Below are 19,753 nucleotides of genomic sequence, written 5' to 3'. Positions count from 1 at the left end.
CACATGGTGGAGGGATACACGTGAGTCTGTGTGCGCTTAAACACATGTCGGAGGGATACGCGTGAGTCTGAGTGCCCTTAAACACATGGCGGAGGGATACGCGTGAGTCTGAGTGCGCTTAAACACATGTCGGAGGGATACGTGTGAGTCGCTGCAGCCATGGTACGGCCACGAAGATCCGCGACTATTACGCAGGAATGAGAAAGTAGTTCCTAGCCATAGGTGTAGAAAATCGCTACTTTTCATTTTCAGTTGGTCTTAGCACACGATGTAACTGTAGAAGAGTCAAGTTTTAAATAGGAAAAATATTGAAAGTGTCTTTGGTCATTTTTTGAATGAGATGCTAATGGACTGATCAGAATCAATGATGTATGCTAAGCTATGCTAAAAGTGCTACCGCCAGATACAAAGATCGGCTGAATGGATTCAAAAATGGTAAAACTCAACTATTTAATTCTAGGGGACTTGTGAAATGAACCTATTTTCAAAAAAAGTGGAGTGTTCCTTTAAAACATTCTAGCAACTTGATAAAACATGTTAGCAACATTTTATTTGAGTGAAATCGTCAAACTTTCAGACATATGACTAGCTTATGTGCGGTTTAAATGCTAATGCTAACCTATGATATTCCAGTAATGTGGCGACTGACAGGTTTACTGTATAGTTCACAGTCTACTCATATTTCAGCCCTAAAATATTAATCAATCTACTCATATTTCAGCCCTAAAATATTAATCAATCTACTCGATTAATCAATCTACTCATATTTCAGCCCTAAAATATGAATTGATCTACTCGATTAATCAATCTACTCATATTTCAGCCCTAAAACATGAATCAATTCACTCGATTAATCAATCTACTCATATTTCAGCCCTGAAATATGAATTGATCTACTCGATTAATCAATCTGCTCATATTTCAGCCCTAAAATGTGAATCAATTCACTCGATTAATCAATCTACTCATATTTCAGCCCTAAAATATGAATTGATCTACTCGATTAATCAATCTACTCATATTTCAGCCCTAAAATATGAATCAATCTACTCATATTTTAGCCCTAAAATATGAATCAATCTACTCATATTTCAGCCCTAAAATATGAATCAATTCACTCGATTAATCAATCTACTCATATTTCAGCCCTAAAATATTAATCGATCTACTTGATTAATCAATCTACTCATATTTCAGCCCTAAAATATGAATTGATCTACTCGATTAATCAATCTACTCATATTTCAGCCCTAATATATGAATCAATTCACTCGATTAATCAATCTACTCATATTTCAGCCCTAAAATATTAATCGATCTACTCGATTAATCAATCTACTCATATTTCAGCCCTAAAATATGAATCGATCTACTCGATTAATCAATCTACTCATATTTCAGCCCTAAAATATGAATTGATCTACTCGATTAATCAATCTACTCATATTTCAGCCCTAAAATATTAATCAATCTACTCATATTTCAGCCCTAAAATATGAATCAATCTACTCGATTAATCAATCTACTCATATTTCAGCCCTAAAATATTAATCAATCTACTTGATTAATCAATCTACTCATATTTCAGCCCTAAAATATGAATTGATCTACTCGATTAATCAATCTACTCATATTTCAGCCCTAATATATGAATCAATTCACTCGATTAATCAATCTACTCATATTTCAGCCCTAAAATATTAATCGATCTACTCGATTAATCAATCTACTCATATTTCAGCCCTAAAATATGAATCGATCTACTCGATTAATCAATCTACTCATATTTCAGCCCTAAAATATGAATTGATCTACTCGATTAATCAATCTACTCATATTTCAGCCCTAAAATATTAATCAATCTACTCATATTTCAGCCCTAAAATATGAATCAATCTACTCGATTAATCAATCTACTCATATTTCAGCCCTAAAATATTAATCAATCTACTCGATTAATCAATCTACTCATATTTCAGTGCTAAAATATGAATCAATCTACTCATATTTCAACCCTAAAATATGAATCAATCTACTCATATTTCAGCCCTAAAATATGTATCAATCTACTCGATTAATCAATCTACTCATATTTCAGCCCTAAAATATGAATCAGCTTTAGTTGAGAGTGACATATATTGTACCTGATATATATCCACATTTATCAAGAGTGAATGAGGATCAGAGCTGCCTGTGAATGTAAATCAAAGCATGAACTCTGTTACAGCAGGGCTGACCTCTGTTCAGTAATCTGTTGATAATCATTCCCTGTTCCTGATCTCAGGAAGCTTTACCATCCCAACAACGCCCAGCTGGGCATGGCCATGATGAGGGCGGGCGTCACACACTGGCACGCGGGGCTGATCGAGGCCGCTCACGGGCTGATCTGTCGCGCATACGCCGTCCTCCTGGTCACACACGGAGCTCATCATCCCATCACTAAAGACCTGGAGGTAAAACACACCGGCTGCACGCCATACACAACCTTCATCATCATCATCATCATCAGCGATGAGCTCGGGCACTCCGGGCTTGAGTGTTATGTGCAAATATGCAATTGAGGCATTATCGAATTACAGTAATTTACATACATTTCCAGAACAAATTCATACTTCCTGTGTGATGTGTTGACATATTATAGTTACAGGGTCTGTACAGATACTGTAAAATGAAATTCCAGGACTTCTCAAGCACTACTTTTTTGGTCTTCATTATCTTTCAAAATCGAAATAAAAGGTAAATAGATGTATAAAAATAAACCAATAAAACAGAAAGGTACGAATAAAAGGCAGCACTGGTAACTTTAACTTTTGAAATATACTATTACACAGTTATCGCTTTCCTTATTCAAAGGAAATAATGATTTTGTTTCCTGATTTTGTTTCTCTCATGAATATATGATTGACATGAAAAATGAAGCTGTGTCATATACTATCATATAGTAGCCCTAAAATTTTATTCAATCTACTCGATTAATCAATCTTCTCATATTTCAGCCCATAAATATTATTCAATCTACTTGATTATTCAATCTACTCATATTTCAGCCCATAAATATTAATAAATCTACTCTATTAATCAATCTACTCATATTTCAGCCCTAAAATATTACTCAATCTACTCATATTTCAGCCCATAAATATTAATCAATCAACTCGATTAATCAATCTACTCATATTTCAGCCCTAAAATATTAATCAATCTACTCATATTTCAGCCCTAAAATATGAATCAATCTACTCATATTAATCAATCTACTCGATTAATCAATCTACTCATAATTCAGCCCTAAAATATGAATCAATCTACTCGATTAATCAATCTACTCATATGTCAGCCCTAAAATATGAATTGATATACTCAATTAATCAATCGTCTCATATTTCAGCCCATAAATATTAGTCAATCTACTTGATTATTCAATCTACTCGTATTTCAGCCCATAAATATTAATAATCTACTCGATTAATCAATCTACTCATATTTCAGCCCTAAAATATTAATCAATCTACTCATATTTCAGCCCTAAAATATGAATTGATCTACTTGATTAATCAATCTACTTATATTTCAGCCCATAAATATTATTAAATCTATTTGATTAATCAATCTACTCAAATTTCAGCCCATAAATATTAATAAATCTACTCGATTAATCAATCTACTCATATTTCAGCCCTAAAATATTAATCAATGGACTCGATTAATCAATCTACTCATATTTCAGCCCATAAATATTAATAAATCTACTCGATTAATCAATCTACTCATATTTCAGCCCATAAATATTAATAAATCTACTCAATTAATCAATCTACTCATATTTCAGCCCTAAAATATGAATCAATCTACTCGATTAATCAATCTACTCATATTTCAGCCCTAAAATATGAATCAATCTACTCATATTTCAGCCCTGAAAAAAAATGAATCAATCTACTCGATTAATCAATCTACTCATATATCAGCCCCTAAAATATGAATCAATCTTCTCGATTAATCAATCTACCCATATGTCAGCCCTAAAATATGAATCAATCTACTCGATTAATCAATCTACTCATATTTCAGCCCCTAAAATATGAATCAATCTACTCGATTAATCAATCTACTCATATGTCAGCCCTAAAATATGAATCAATTTACTCGATTAATCAATCTACTCATATTTCAGCCCTAAAATATGAATCAATCTACTCATGATACAGCCCTAAAATATGAATCAATCTACTCGATTAATCAATCTACTCATAATACAGCCCTAAAATATGAATCAATCTACTCGATTAATCAATCTACTCATAATACAGCCCTAAAATATAAATCAATCTACTCGATTAATCTATCCACTCATATTTCAACCCTAAAATATTAATCAATCTACCCATATGTCAGCCCTAAAATATGAATCAATCTACTCGATTAATCAATCTACTCATATTTCAGCCCCTAAAATATGATTCAATCTACTCGATTAATCAAGCTATTCATATTTCAGCCCTAAAATATGAATCAATCTACTCGATTAATCAATCTACTCATATTTCAAACCTAAAATATTATTCAATCTACTCGATTAATCAATCTACTCATATGTCAGCCCTAAAATATGAATCAATCTACTCGATTAATCAATCTACTCATATTTCAGCCCTAAAATATGAATCAATCTACTCGATTAATCAATCTACTCATATGTCAGCCCTAAAATATGAATCAATCTACTCGATTAATCAATCTACCCATATTTCAGCCCTAAAATATGAATCAATCTACTCGATTAATCAATCTACTCATATGTCAGCCCTAAAATATGAATCAATCTACTCGATTAATCAATCTACCCATATTTCAGCCCTAAAATATGAATCAATCTACTCAATTAATCAATCTACAATCTAAAGCGGTGTCATATACTATCATATATATTTATATACACGTATATGGCTCTATAGGCTCTATATCTATATCAGATGGGCTGCAGCATTAATTTTGCCTGAAAATATTGTTTTATCAATTAAATTAAACACTAATTTCACATATGTCTTTCTTAATTTAAGCACTTTTAAATTACCCTTTCATAAATATGACTGTTTTCTAGGGTTTTCCAGGACTTTTAGTCACCTTTTAGCACCTTGTTGTAAACTGTAAAAGTGTGTGTATTTGGTGTAAGATTTCTGACTCAAACTCGCCGCCTTTTAAGAGATGGATTGAAATTAAAATCTACAGACGCAAATCAATAAAGTGCAATTAAATAAACACTTCGGAAGCAAAACATGTTATGGAAGCAAAATAGAGCTCAAAACTGAGCAATGCATGAAAAAACAATGGTTTTACCTGTAGTGTCTCGCCATAAAACAACCAAACAGAGTTAAATTTATCGGATCATGTAGGTCATACACACACACACACACACACACACACACACACACACACACACACAAATGACACCTGAGAGTCACTGTGGGTTGAGAAAGATTTGATTTTAATCCAAAGGTGAGTGAGAGATTATTTGATGTGTGTGTTTTCAGGCGATGCGGACGCAGACAGAGATGGAGCTTCGTCTGTTCAAAGAGAACGAGTGTGTCTATCAGAGCATGAGGGAGGCCGTGCTCGCTAGCAAACCCTTGAGCATCGCTGGAGAACACGTGCAAATCAAAGCCTGATCGGCCTGAAGCTGAGCAAGAAACGTGCCTGAATCTGCACTCTAATAAAGGCATTCTCAACAGATCAGTGTGGAGTTTTGATTGAATCTAGTCTGGAAAATCATTAGCCTCTCCAAACAAACAGCAGTGAGGCGATCAGGAGATGCGTCTGCTGATCCTCTTGTACACGATGCCATCGAAGCTGAGGATCTGAAAGCACACAGCACAGGCGTCAGTGATCGAGCGGCAGTAATGAGGATGATGAAGATGAGTCTCTGCTTACGTTACTGATCGTGTCTCCGTCCAGCTCAGTCACAGACTCGATCCCCTTCACAAACACCGTCAGCTTATTCCCGTCCATGTGCACCACCGTCTGACACAAACACATCAGCAGAAACATCATCTCACAAAACCTCAGAGCCATGGCAAAAACATCATTCAATCTGCTCGATTAATCAATCTACTCATATTTCACCCCAAAAACATCATTCAACCTGCTCGATTAATCAATCTACTCATATTTCAGCCCAAAAATATTATTCAATTTACTCGATTAATAAATCTACTCATATTTCACCCCAAAAACATCATTCAATCTACTCGATTAATCAATCTACTCATATTTCAGCCCTAAAATATTATTAACTTTACTCGATTAATCAATCTACTCATATTTCACCCCAAAAACATCTTTCAATCTACTCGATTAATCAATCTACTCATATTTCAGTCCTAAAATATCAATCAATCTACTCGATTAATCAATCTACTCATAATGCAGCCCTAAAATATGAATCAATCTACTCGATTAATCAATCTACTCATAATACAGCCCTAAAATATGAATCAATCTACTCGATTAATCAATCTACTCATAATACAGCCCTAAAATATGAATCAATCTACTCGATTAATCAATCTACTCATATTTCACCCCAAAAACATCATTCAATCTACTCGATTAATTTTTATATACTCATATTTCACCCCAAAAATATAATTTGATCTGCTCGATTAATCAATCTACTCATATTTCAGACCTAAAATATCAATCAATATACTCGATTAATCAATCTACTCATATTTCAGCCCTAAAATATCAATCAATCTACTCGATTAATCAATCTACTCATAATTCAGCCCTAAAATATTAATCAATCTACTCAATTAATCAATCTACTCATTTTTCACCCCAAAAACATAATTCAACCTGCTTGATTAATCAATCTACTCATATTTCAGCCCTAAAACATTATTCAATTTACTCGATTAATCAATCTACTCATATTTCACCCCAAAAACATCATTCAATCTACTCGATTAGTCAATATACTCATATTTCAGACCTAAAATATCAATCAATATACTCGATTAATCAATCTACTCATATTTCAGCCCTAAAATATCAATCAATCTACTCGATTAATCAATCTACTCATAATACAGCCCTAAAATATGAATCGATCTACTCGATTAATCTATCCACTCATATTTCAACCCTAAAATATGAATCAATCTACTCATAATACAGCCCTAAAATATGAATCAATCTACTCGATTAATCAATCTACTCATAATACAGCCCTAAAATATGAATCAATCTACTCGATTAATCAATCTACTCATAATACAGCCCTAAAATATGAATCAATCTACTCAATTAATCTATCCACTCATATTTCAACCCTAAAATATTAATCAATCTACTCATATTTCAGCCCAAAATATTATTCAATCTACTCAATTACAGCTTTTTACAATTGTTATGACAATTTTTTCAATACTTTTAACAATTTTCCTAAACTCTTAACCAGGGCTCTGAACCGGTTCAAGGAACGAAAACGAACAAAATTTTAAGAGGAACAAAAACGAAAACGAAATCAAAATCAATGTTGAATCGTTCTGAACAGAAACGTTAATTTGAAATGACCATTAACCGGTTAATAACGTTATTTTATCGTTCTTTTAATATATTTTAATTTGGCAGTGACCAATCATGAATTGAGTAGTACAGCATGTGACGTTGACGGATCAAGCGTGAGTGAAATGCCCGCGCACCATCATCTATGAATCTACTGGTAACGCAAGTCAGTGTAGAGCGCGCATTTTCATGCCTCAAGTACATTTCTTTCCCCGCTGAGGTCTACAATGAAAGTGCAGGTATTGGAGGACATTCTTTTCGTACGTTTAAATAAGCAGTACGGACTTTCAGCTCAAATAGTCTGATTTAGGCTAGTTTATGGATTCCGTTTAAGCCTATCGTCTAGGGTTACGTATGTAACCTCTGTTCCCTGAGAACAGGGAACTCTCGCTGCGTCTAGCTGACGCTATGGGGAACGCCCTCAGCGTGACTGGTGTCTGAAGCTACTATCGAATCATGGCAAAGTCTTTGACCGACGTCAGCCCATGACGTCATCACCATGCGACCTGGAAGTATATAAGGGCGCTGTGCCAACACAGATACATCTCTTTCGTCTGAAGGGACTGTATGGCAGATAGGCCCTGAAGCATGGCAACGCGACGCAGCGCTCGTTCCCTGTTCTCAGGGAACAGAGGTTACATACGTAACCCTAGACGTTCCCTTTCGAAAGGGAATCCTCGCTGCGTCTAGCTGACGCTATGGGGAACGATATACCAATGCCGCCATGCTGAGGGGAGTGTCTGCCCATTGGCAGTGACAACTGTCAACACAAGTAATTCATAGAAAAACCTGAGCGACTCCCCCTCAAGTCAATGGGCTGACAGTGACAGCACTCCCTACGGTCATAGCCCAAGCTATGAAACTAAACGGAACCCTAACGCACTGCGTGGGGTCCCATCCAGACAGCTCGAAGGCCCGGGACCACTACTTCCACAGAAGGGGTCCCTTTAAGGGAATGTGGCTAGGGGACCCGAAGGAACCCCAGCCAGTCACTACTCGGGAAACCAGTTCTCCCGAGTGCCACCAGGGAGGCCTGACCTGGTGCCCTAAGTGTTATGGACACTTCGGTTTAGCCAACCCTGTCTGTTCAAAAACAGAACCTCTGGAAGGTGCCCAAGGGGCATCCAAACTAAGGGACTGAAACACTGGCAGTCCTACTTAGCCCGGAACTCAGAGACGGGTTATCCAAGAGAGCAATACTCAGCGTAGCGCTTTAGAACCCTTGTTAGCGAGGGGAGTCTGCCTGCTCAAATCAAGGATCTACCAGGTGCTTGTGTTTCAAAGCAGTAGGGAGGCCGAAAGGGCCTAAGGACTGATCTAACAGGGAGGCCTCATGAGAGGCCTACGACCGTCTGACCAGGCTCAGGCGGCTGAGCGCTCATAGACGACCCTCATTGAGGGGAGCAGCTGAACCTGCCTGGCGGGTAACCTCCAGCTGTAGGCTCAACTACCACAAGTTCTCCACAGAGAACTGGTAATCAAAAAGTGCCTAGCTCAGGAACTTCACCTTCAAGGAGGCCTTGTGGGCCTACTACTTCATAGCGGGTTTTCCAGGGAGGCCTATAGAGGCCTACTACCTAACAGCACGCCATGCTGGCAACCCGAGCATCCTGGCTCAGGACTCCATCCTCAGGGAGGCCTAGTGAGGCCTACTACCTGACAGCAATACCGCCAATTTTCAGAGCGTTCAAGCTTACTTCCAGGGAGGCCTAGGGAGGCCTACCACCTGCCAGCGAAGCATAGTCCCTTGCTGAGGTTACGTCTTGTTTTCTCAAGGAGGCCTACTACTTGACAGTCAAGCTACGCAGGCTAGTCGAGCATCCTGTTTAAGGAACTCGTCCTCAAGGGAGGCTTATTAAGGCCTACTACCTGATAACCAGCCTTTAGGGAGGCCTGGAGAGGCCTGCTACCTGTTTGCAATTTGTGCTAACTGTTTCAAATGACTGGGTCCAGAAACGCCTTAGGGATGCCTGATGGGGCCTACTACCTTGTTCGAGTGACCACAGCCTGGGAGCTCACCCTCTGGGAGGCCTAGTAAGGCCTTAGAATAAACAGCAGGCCTTCAGGGAGGCCTGATGAGGCCTACAACCTGCCTCTGGGAGTGATTACAACCTGAGAGCTCACCCTCAGGGAGGCCTAATAAGGCCTTACAACTAACAGCAGGCCTTCAGGGAGGCCTGATGAGGCCTACAACCTGATACCCGGCAGGCTAGCTGTCCCGATGCGCACATCGGTACATACCTCCAGTGAGGCCTGGTCGAGGCCTTCCAACTGTAAATGCGCCTTGTTCAAGAGGCCTACTAAGGCCTACAATTGACAGCCGACCTTCAGGAGAGCGTATTGCCCCTTTTTAACCTGATAGCCAGCTAGGCTAGTAGTACCTTGATGCCTCAGCATCGGCACCTGCCTTGTTGGAGGCCTGATAAGGCCTACCACTGTCACCGTACTCTTGAATCGGTGCAATCCTCCAGCGAGGCCTAACTTTAGAGGCCTGCTAACTGGGAACAAACATATTGCAAAATGTGGGTTGTAGAAATATTAGACCCTACGGCTCGTCTTCATGGAGGCCTGCTGAGGCCTAACACATGATAGCTACCCATTGCTATGGGGACCCGTTCCAGGGAGGCTTTGTAAAGCCTACAAGCTGTACGAGTTTCGCAAAGATGAGAAATAACTGCCAGACAAACAAACTGGCTGCTACTTAAACCAACGACTCTCAATGAGAGGAGGCCTCCGATTCAAGTGGTGCACAGTAACAGAGACAAACTAATCCAACCTGCAGTGGCTTAGGGAACCGAAGACATATATGAACCCTAAGCGGTAGACAAACACTCCATTCTATCAGAAAAGTGTGCTACCGCCTAGTAATCCGCAAACATTTCAAAGAAAAGAGCGGCGGCCTAAACACTACTCTCAATGAGAGGAGGCCCATTTTCTGATAACCATGCGCGGTGGCCAACCTGGCACCATCTTGACCAACCAGGGAAAGCCAAACACACGCTACCTACACAGCCCAGCTTTTAGTCTGGCGCTGTGCTAAGCCAACAAACAGGGGAAAAACAGTTCTCTCTGATGAATACCCAACTCTATACAGGAACCTGGGGTCTGTAAGAAATACATATTTTTAGTGTAATACACAAAAAATGACCACTCTCACCTGCGGCATGTTGAGCGAAGACTCATTGTGCAGTTCTCACCACCATGTTCTACCGCCCTTGAATGCCTGAAAGGGGCGTTCTCACTGAGTAAGTCCGGGCGGGCCGTCAGAACATATTTATACTCATCATGGGCCCGCCTCAGGCCTGATGTAAGAAGCACCTGGGTAAAAATCATTAAAAGACATTAAAAAAGAAAAAGGAGAGGGCTAGGATGTAACCGCCCTCAAGGGAAGTGATCCATCACCAACGCCTTCTTTGAGAGCGTTTGTCCTGGATCACCTCCCTTAGATCCTTTTTCCCGCGGGAATCCCGTCTCCTCTGTGCCCTGCTCCTCCATGGAGGGGGGGGGGGGGGGGCACGAGAGGAGACGCTAGCCCTCTGGTCCTGCCTACGGTCCTCAGACCGTGAAGGACCAGGTCCCGCCTGCCTGGGTGGGGGCGCGGATCTCAGCGGTATACATGTCTTAAATGCCGCTGAGCGCGCCTTCGCCTCCCTGAACTTTCCAACCACCGCCTCAACGGAGGTGCCGAAAAGTTCAGTAGGCGAAACCGGCGAATCGAGGAGAAAGCCCTTCTCTTTCTCCCCAATATCAGCCAGGCTCAGCCACAGATGCCTCTCCGTGACCACCATAGCCGCCATAGAGCGGCCGATAGCAGCAGCAGTCTGCTTGGTGGCCCGGAGAGACAGATCTGTGGTGCGGCGCAGCTCAGCAACCGCCTCAGGGGACAGCCCGGCCCCCTGGTCGAGATCCTCCAGCAGGTCCGCCTGGTACACCTGCAACACCGCCATCGTGTGCAGGGTCGCACCAGCCTGACCTGCTGCCGCGTACGCCCTGCCATTCAACCGCGAGGTAGTTTTCAGCGGTTTGGATGGCAGAGATGGAGCTCTCAGCGTCGACGCCTGCCCAGAGACGAGATAGTTCGCATACGTCTCGTCTATGGGAGGCATCGACACATACCCGTGCTTACCCATTCCCTCGACATCAGCGAAGCTTGCCCGCTGATGTCGGTGAATACGGGCAGAGAACGGGTTCTTCCATGCCACCTGGACCTCAGTATGCAGGTCCGGGAGGAATGGAAGGCTCATCTGAGGTGCTGGTCTATGACCGGGGAGAAATCGATCGTCGAGCCGTCCACGAGCGACTTCTGCCCCAGCGCGCCGCCAGGGCAGCCTCAGCCTGTCCGTGGCGCGCTCCATAGCATCCAGCAGCTCGGCATTCGCGGGACAGGGTGGCTGAGAGGGTCCAGGCTGGTCCTGGTCGCTGTTACCATCCTCCTCAGCCATCTCCTGCCCGTCCCGAAGAGCAGAACTGTCGTTCTCCACATCGACCTGCAGGTCGCTCTCGTCAGCCGCCAGATCGTCCGAGAGAACCACACCTCTCTCCAGACGATCAGCGAGCTCCATCTGGGAGCCCCACGATGTTGTGCCCTCTTCCCTCGAGAAAAGGGCCAGACGAGAACGGAGCAGTTTGCACAGGCAGCTCCCTCGAGAACTGCCTGTGCATGCTCTTCACCCAAGCAATAAACGCACAGAGTGTGTGTGTCTCCTGGTGTCAGAAACCTCTGACACGGGTCGGCACACTTCCTAAAGCTTTGCTTCTTCTCTGTGCGTTTCATCTTCCTCTTAGTATTTATATCTTACCAGATCCGCAGATACTCGCTTCAAACAAACAGTCCCTGAAGACGAAAAAGATGTATCTGTGTTGGCACAGCGCCCTTATATACTTCCAGGTCGCATGGTGATGACGTCATGGGCTGACGTCGGTCAAAGACTTTGCCATGATTCGATAGTAGCTTCAGACACCAGTCACGCTGAGGGCGTTCCCCATAGCGTCAGCTAGACACAGCGAGAGTTCCCTTTCGAAAGGGAACCAAGTAGGCTATAGCATCTATCAAACATTTTTCCTATAGTCTTTCAGATTGCCAATACAGGAGAGGTAATTTTTTTACGGTTGATGCTTCGTATTAAATGGTTATATTGTATTAAATGATCAAGCTTTATTAGCTGACTGAATTTGATTATGTGATGCAAGGACGTGTTGCGCAGTGTTTGCTTTGAAATTACCAGTTTACGGTGCATTAAAAGAGCAATGGTTATCCAGTTTCTTTAGCCTATTCTTTATTCATGCAATTTGTAAAACAAGTCGTGTTGAAAAAAAGTTATGTACAAAGAATGTTATCACTCTTCTGAAAAGAATTAGGCATAAGAGGGCCACTTTCGATTGTCTAACGCTCCATTAAAACAGGTCCGCTGTTTATGCTTTGTAATTAATGCATGTATTTCTGTTGTGGTTTTAAAAATGTTATTAAATAAATATTCAAGCTTAATTACCATGCGTATTATTATTATTGAGTGAAAAATAAGTCTATTTATACATATTTGTATAGGCTAAATTAAAATAACGTTATCAACCGGTATTTTTTCAAATCAAACCGTTTTCGGAACAGTAATGTTTATTGAGGAACGCAAAAACGGAAACGCTATAATATCGATTCTGCTCGGAGTGAAACGTTTAATTTTTTTTTTCGTTTTTAAGCCCTGCTCTTAACACAGTTAGCACAACATCTCTCTGTGTAGGCTATACTATTAAAACATTTAGTGTTGCTTTTAAACAATATGCATACAGTTAACACAAATTTAAAATGCTTGAACATCGTTGACGCACAAGCTCAACCAAGACCAAAACACTGGATTTTTACTACCAGATTTACCAATGCTTTAACACTGTATGTCAGAACAGATAACATCATGTTCTAAACCCTAACCTTATAGACTAAAGTCAAGGTGAACAGCTGTTTATATTGAAAAGTGAAACATAAATTTATCCTCTGTATTTTATTCAATTGGTATTGAGTAACAGCTGAGTGAAGGTATGCAAATATATAAATCACAGCTGATTCCCATCTAGGAATTGTTCAGGTGTTGATGTTCTTTCAATCACATGACCATATGGTATACAGTAAAAGAGGGCGTCTTTGAGCTGATCTTGTGGGGAAAAGGAACAATAGAGAGCAACACAAAGAAAGTCAAAAAAAATGCCTGCAAGAGGGAGAGGAAGATGAGTACCAGGACAAGGGCAAGCGAGAATTTCTGCAGCAAAAGAAACAAAATGCATGCATTTACTAAACCCAACAAAACAAAAATGTGGAGAGTCTTCAAAAGACACACAGTCTATGATCAATAAAATATACTGTCTATTGTATAAGGGCAGACCTGACACATAAAATAATGCAGTTTCTGTAATTCCATCTAGTGTTAGTGTTTTTATGACATTGTGCTATGATTGACTAAATGTTCCTGTTGGAAGAGAACATGTGTTTTGGCAGACATAGTGTATTGTGTTAGTGAATTATTGTATTTTGAAACTTAGTGTTGGAGTTTAGTTTACAATGTGTGATTTTGAGCATGAAATTAACCGTTTTGCCAATTGTGTCATGTAGATGTGTTAGTGTGTTAAGAGTTTAGGAAATGTGTTAATAGTATTGAAAAAAATGTCATAGCGATTGTAAAAAACTGTAATCAATCTACTCATATTTCAGCCCTAAAATATGAATCAATCTACTCGATTAATCAATCTACTCATATTTTAGCCCTAAAATATGAATCAATCTACTCGATTAATTAATCTACTCATATTTCAGCCCTAAAATATGATTCAATCTACTCGATTAATCAAGCTATTCATATTTTAGCCCTAAAATATGAATCAATCTACTCGATTAATTAATCTATTCATATTTTAGCCCTAAAATATGATTCAATCTACTCGATTAATCAAGCTATTCATATTTCAGCCCTAAAATATGAATCAATCTACTTGATTAATCAATCTACTCATATTTCAGCCCTATAATATTATTCAATCTACTTGATTAATCAAACTACTCATATTTCAGCCCTAAAATATTATTCAATTTACTCGATTAATCAATCTACTAGTTTTTCAGCCCTAAAATATTAATCAATCTACTCGATTAATCAATCTACTCATATTTTAGCCCTAAAATATGAATCAATCTACTCGATTAATCAATCTACTCATATTTCAGCCCTAAAATATGAATCAATCTACTCGATTAATCAATCTACTCATATTTCAGCCCTAAAATATGATTCAATCTACTCGATTAATCAAGCTATTCATATTTTAGCCCTAAAATATGAATCAATCTACTCGATTAATTAATCTATTCATATTTTAGCCCTAAAATATGATTCAATCTACTCGATTAATCAAGCTATTCATATTTCAGCCCTAAAATATGAATCAATCTACTCGATTAATCAATCTACTCATATTTCAGCCCTAAAATATTATTCAATCTACTTGATTAATCAATCTACTCATATTCCAGCCCTAAAATATGAATTTATCTACTTGATTAATCAAACTACTCATATTTCAGCCCTAAAATATTATTCAATTTACTCGATTAATCAATCTACTAGTTTTTCAGCCCTAAAATATGATTCAATCTACTCGATTAATCAATCTATTCATATTTCAGCCCTAAAATATTATTCAATTTACTCGATTAATCAATCTACTCATATTTCAGCCCTAAAATATGAATCAATCTACTCGATTAATCAATCTACTCATATTTTAGCCCTAAAATATGAATCAATCTACTCGATTAATCAATCTACTCATATTTCAGCCCTAAAATATGAATCAATCTACTCGATTAATCAAGCTACTCATATTTCAGCCCTAAAATATGAATCAATCTACTCGATTAATCAATCTACTCATATTTTAGCCCTAAAATATGAATCAATCTACTCGATTAATCAATCTACTCATATTTCAGCCCTAAAATATGAATCAATCTACTCGATTAATTAATCTACTCATATTTCAGCCCTAAAATATTATTCAATTTACTCCATTAATCAATCTACTAGTTTTTCAGCCCTAAAATATGATTCAATCTACTCGATTAATCAATCTATTCATATTTCAGCCCTAACATATTATTCAATTTACTCGATTAATCAATCTACTCATATTTCAGCCCTAAAATATGAATCAATCTACTCGATTATTAAATCTACTCATATATCAGCCCCTAAAATATTATTCAATTTACTCGATTAATCAATCTTCTCATATTTCAGCCCTAAAATATGAATCAATCTTCTCGATTAATCAATCTACTCATATTTCAGCCCTAAAATATGAATCAATCTACTCGATTAATCAATCTACTCATATTTCAGCCCTAAAATATTATTCAATTTACTCGATTAATCAACCTATTCATATTTCAGCCCTAAAATATTATTCAATTTACTCGATTAATCAATCTACTCATATTTCAGCCCTAAAATATGAATCAATCTTCTCGATTAATCAATCTACTCATATTTCAGCCCTAAAATATGAATCAATCTACTCGATTAATCAATCTACTCATATTTCAGCCCTAAAATATTATTCAATTTACTCGATTAATCAACCTATTCATATTTCAGCCCTAAAATATTATTCAATTTACTCGATTAATCAAGCTACTCATATTTCAGCCCATAAATATTATTCAGTCTACTCGATTAATCAATCTACTCATATTTCAGCCCTAAAATATGATTCAATCTACTCGATTAATCAAGCTATTCATATTTTAGCCCTAAAATATGAATCAATCTACTCTATTAATTAATCTATTCATATTTTAGCCCTAAAATATGATTCAATCTACTCGATTAATCAAGCTATTCATATTTCAGCCCTAAAATATGAATCAATCTACTCGATTAATCAATCTACTCATATTTCAGCCCTAAAATATTATTCAATCTACTTGATTAATCAATCTACTCATATTCCAGCCCTAAAATATGAATTGATCTACTTGATTAATCAAACTACTCATATTTCAGCCCTAAAATATTATTCAATTTACTCGATTAATCAATCTACTAGTTTTTCAGCCCTAAAATATGATTCAATCTACTCGATTAATCAATCTATTCATATTTCAGCCCTAAAATATATTTCAATTTACTCGATTAATCAATCTACTCATATTTCAGCCCTAAAATATGAATCAATCTACTCGATTAATCAATCTACTCATATTTTAGCCCTAAAATATGAATCAATCTACTCGATTAATGAATCTACTCATATTTTAGCCCTAAAATATGAATCAATCTACTCGATTAATCAATCTACTCATATTTCAGCCCTAAAATATGAATCAATCTACTCGATTAATTAATCTACTCATATTTCAGCCCTAAAATATTATTCAATTTACTCCATTAATCAATCTACTAGTTTTTCAGCCCTAAAATATGATTCAATCTACTCGATTAATCAATCTATTCATATTTCAGCCCTAAAATATTATTCAATTTACTCGATTAATCAATCTACTCATATTTCAGCCCTAAAATATGAATCAATCTACTCGATTATTCAATCTACTCATATATCAGCCCCTAAAATATTATTCAATTTACTCGATTAATCAATCTTCTCATATTTCAGCCCTAAAATATGAATCAATCTTCTCGATTAATCAATCTACTCATATTTCAGCCCTAAAATATGAATCAATCTACTCGATTAATCAATCTACTCATATTTCAGCCCTAAAATATTATTCAATTTACTCGATTAATCAACCTATTCATATTTCAGCCCTAAAATATTATTCAATTTACTCGATTAATCAATCTACTCATATTTCAGCCCTAAAATATGAATCAATCTTCTCGATTAATCAATCTACTCATATTTCAGCCCTAAAATATTATTCAATTTACTCGATTAATCAAGCTACTCATATTTCAGCCCATAAATATTATTCAGTCTACTCGATTAATCAATCTACTCATATTTCAGCCCTAAAATATGAATCAATCTACTCATATTTCAGCCCTAGAATATGAGTTAATCTACTCGATTAATCAATCTTCTTATATTTCAGCCCTAAAATATGATTCAATCTACTCGATTAATCAATCTACTCATATATCCATTGATCTATTAATAATATTTTTTAATAATAAATATATACTTTCATTCAAGGACACATTAAATTGATCAAAAGTTCCAGTAAAGACATTTATAATGTTACAAAAGATTATATTTCAAATAAATGCTGTTCTTTTGACTTTTCTATTCATCAAAGAATCCTGAGAAGTAAAATGCGCTTAAATGAGGTTTGTCTTTCTGTAGATTTGCTGGTATTGCTGTTGTTGAGAACATGTAGACTCAGATCTGACTAACTTTAGCCTTGTCTCCAGTGAAGGTCTCCAGCTCACACTCCTCTCCCACAGTGAATGAGTACAGGATGACTTTAGTTCCCGCCGTCACCGTCACCTTGAAGTCTTGCCCGTCCTGCTGGATCTCTGAGACGCTCTTGATGTCTTTGCCTTTCTCGATCTCTTCCTCCGGCAGCCCTGCAACACGAGACACTTGAGTCAGGGTTAACATTTCTCATCCGAGCTCCTAAATGTGTTTCCTCATGCCAGTCTCACCGATGGCCTTCATGAAAGCCTCGAAGTTCTGGTGGGACTCTAGCTGATATTTCCCACTGAAATCCATCAGAAGCTGCAGACCAATCATCACATTTCTGAATGTCCACCGAAACCATGTTGTTTCTTGGTCATGTGAACGTTCTATAGTGTCATTCTTCACACATTATGGGATGTTCTCTGAAACAATAGTAACATTTAAGACTTACCGTTGATATTTCCTCCGCTCAGGTTGAGAAGATCCTGCAGAAATGCTGTGTTTGGGTTCAACGGGCTGTTTTCAATGAGCGTTTCTTACATCAGACTTTAAACCTATCAATGCACAATACGATTATATAAAGACAGATTATGATTATACCACTGAGAAAAGCTTCAGTGTGGAATAAATGTCCAAAGGTTACTGTCCCCCTTTTGCTGCCAAAACAGCCATGACCCGTCGAGGCATGGACTCCACTGACCCCTGAAGGTGTGCTGTGGTATCTGGCACCAACATGTTAGCAGCAGATCCTTTAAGTCCTGTAAGTTCCATGGATCGGACTTGTTTGTTCAGCTCATCTCACAGATGCTCGATTGGATTGAAATCTGGGGAATTTGGACTCAAACTCGTTGTTGTGCTCCTCAAACTATTCCTGAAGCATTTGTGACACCTTCTTGAGTCTGTTTGATCGGACCACACGGGCATCAATGAGCCTCGGCCGCCCATGACCCTGTGGCCGGTTCTCTACTGGTCCTTCATGACCCTGTGGCCGGTTCTCCACTGGTCCTCCATGACCCTGTGGCCGGTTCTCCACTGGTCCTTCATGACCCTGTGGCTGGTTCTCCACTGGTCCTCCATGACCCTGTGGCCGGTTCTTCACTGGTCCTTCATGACCCTGTGGCCGGTTCTCCACTGGTCCTTCATGACCCTGTGGCCGGTTCTCCACTGGTCCTCCATGACCCTGTGGCCGGTTCTCCACTGGTCCTCCATAACCCTGTGGCCGGTTCTCCACTGGTCCTTCATGACCCTGTGGCCGGTTCTCCACTGGTCCTCCATGACCCTGTGGCCGGTTCTCCACTGGTCCTCCATAACCCTGTGGCCGGTTCTCCACTGGTCCTCCATAACCCTGTGGCCGGTTCTCCACTGGTCCTCCATGACCCTGTGGCCGGTTCTCCACTGGTCCTCCATGACCCTGTGGCCGGTTCTCCACTGGTCCTCCATGACCCTGTGGCTGGTTCTCCACTGGTCCTCCATGACCCTGTGGCCGGTTCTCCACTGGTCCTTCATGACCCTGTGGCCGGTTCTCCACTGGTCCTCCATGACCCTGTGGCCGGTTCTCCACTGGTCCTCCATGACCCTGTGGCCGGTTCTCCACTGGTCCTCCATAACCCTGTGGCCGGTTCTCCACTGGTCCTCCATGACCCTGTGGCCGGTTCTCCACTGGTCCTCCATGACCCTGTGGCCGGTTCTCCACTGGTCCTCCATGACCCTGTGGCCGGTTCTCCACTGGTCCTTCATGACCCTGTGGCCGGTTCTCCACTGGTCCTTCATGACCCTGTGG

At 39.1% G+C, this 19,753-nt stretch overlaps 2 protein-coding genes across 5 annotated transcripts in view; one reads left to right on the top strand and one right to left on the bottom strand.

The window, feature by feature from the left end:
- The window catches only part of smyd1a (SET and MYND domain containing 1a), a 43,637-nt gene extending 37,310 nt beyond the window's left edge, over positions 1 to 6,327 (top strand). For all 4 annotated transcript variants that reach the window (XM_079814723.1, XM_079814726.1, XM_079814725.1 and 1 more), the window contains 2 exons: positions 2,285 to 2,453; positions 5,532 to 6,327. In XM_079814723.1, the coding sequence (XP_079670849.1) occupies positions 2,285 to 2,453; positions 5,532 to 5,666 (304 nt within the window). In that variant the 3' untranslated portion in view covers positions 5,667 to 6,327. The remainder of the gene's footprint in view (positions 1 to 2,284; positions 2,454 to 5,531) is intronic.
- Positions 5,466 to 18,501, bottom strand: fabp1a (fatty acid binding protein 1a, liver). Its single transcript, XM_079814727.1, has 5 exons — positions 18,425 to 18,501; positions 18,219 to 18,291; positions 17,968 to 18,140; positions 5,929 to 6,018; positions 5,466 to 5,855 (listed from the first exon to the last, which is right to left on the bottom strand). Exons 2-5 carry the CDS (start codon positions 18,283 to 18,285, stop codon positions 5,802 to 5,804), a joined length of 384 nt encoding a protein of 127 aa, XP_079670853.1. The 5' UTR covers positions 18,286 to 18,291; positions 18,425 to 18,501; the 3' UTR covers positions 5,466 to 5,801.
- Positions 18,502 to 19,753: the final 1,252 nt, after the last annotated feature.

Source organism: Gobio gobio, assembly GCF_949357685.1.
Source record: "Gobio gobio genome assembly, chromosome: 4".
NCBI lineage: Eukaryota > Metazoa > Chordata > Actinopteri > Cypriniformes > Gobionidae > Gobio > Gobio gobio.
The sequence above is the reverse complement of the archived record's forward strand: the minus strand, read 5'-3'. Positions and strand labels throughout refer to the sequence as shown.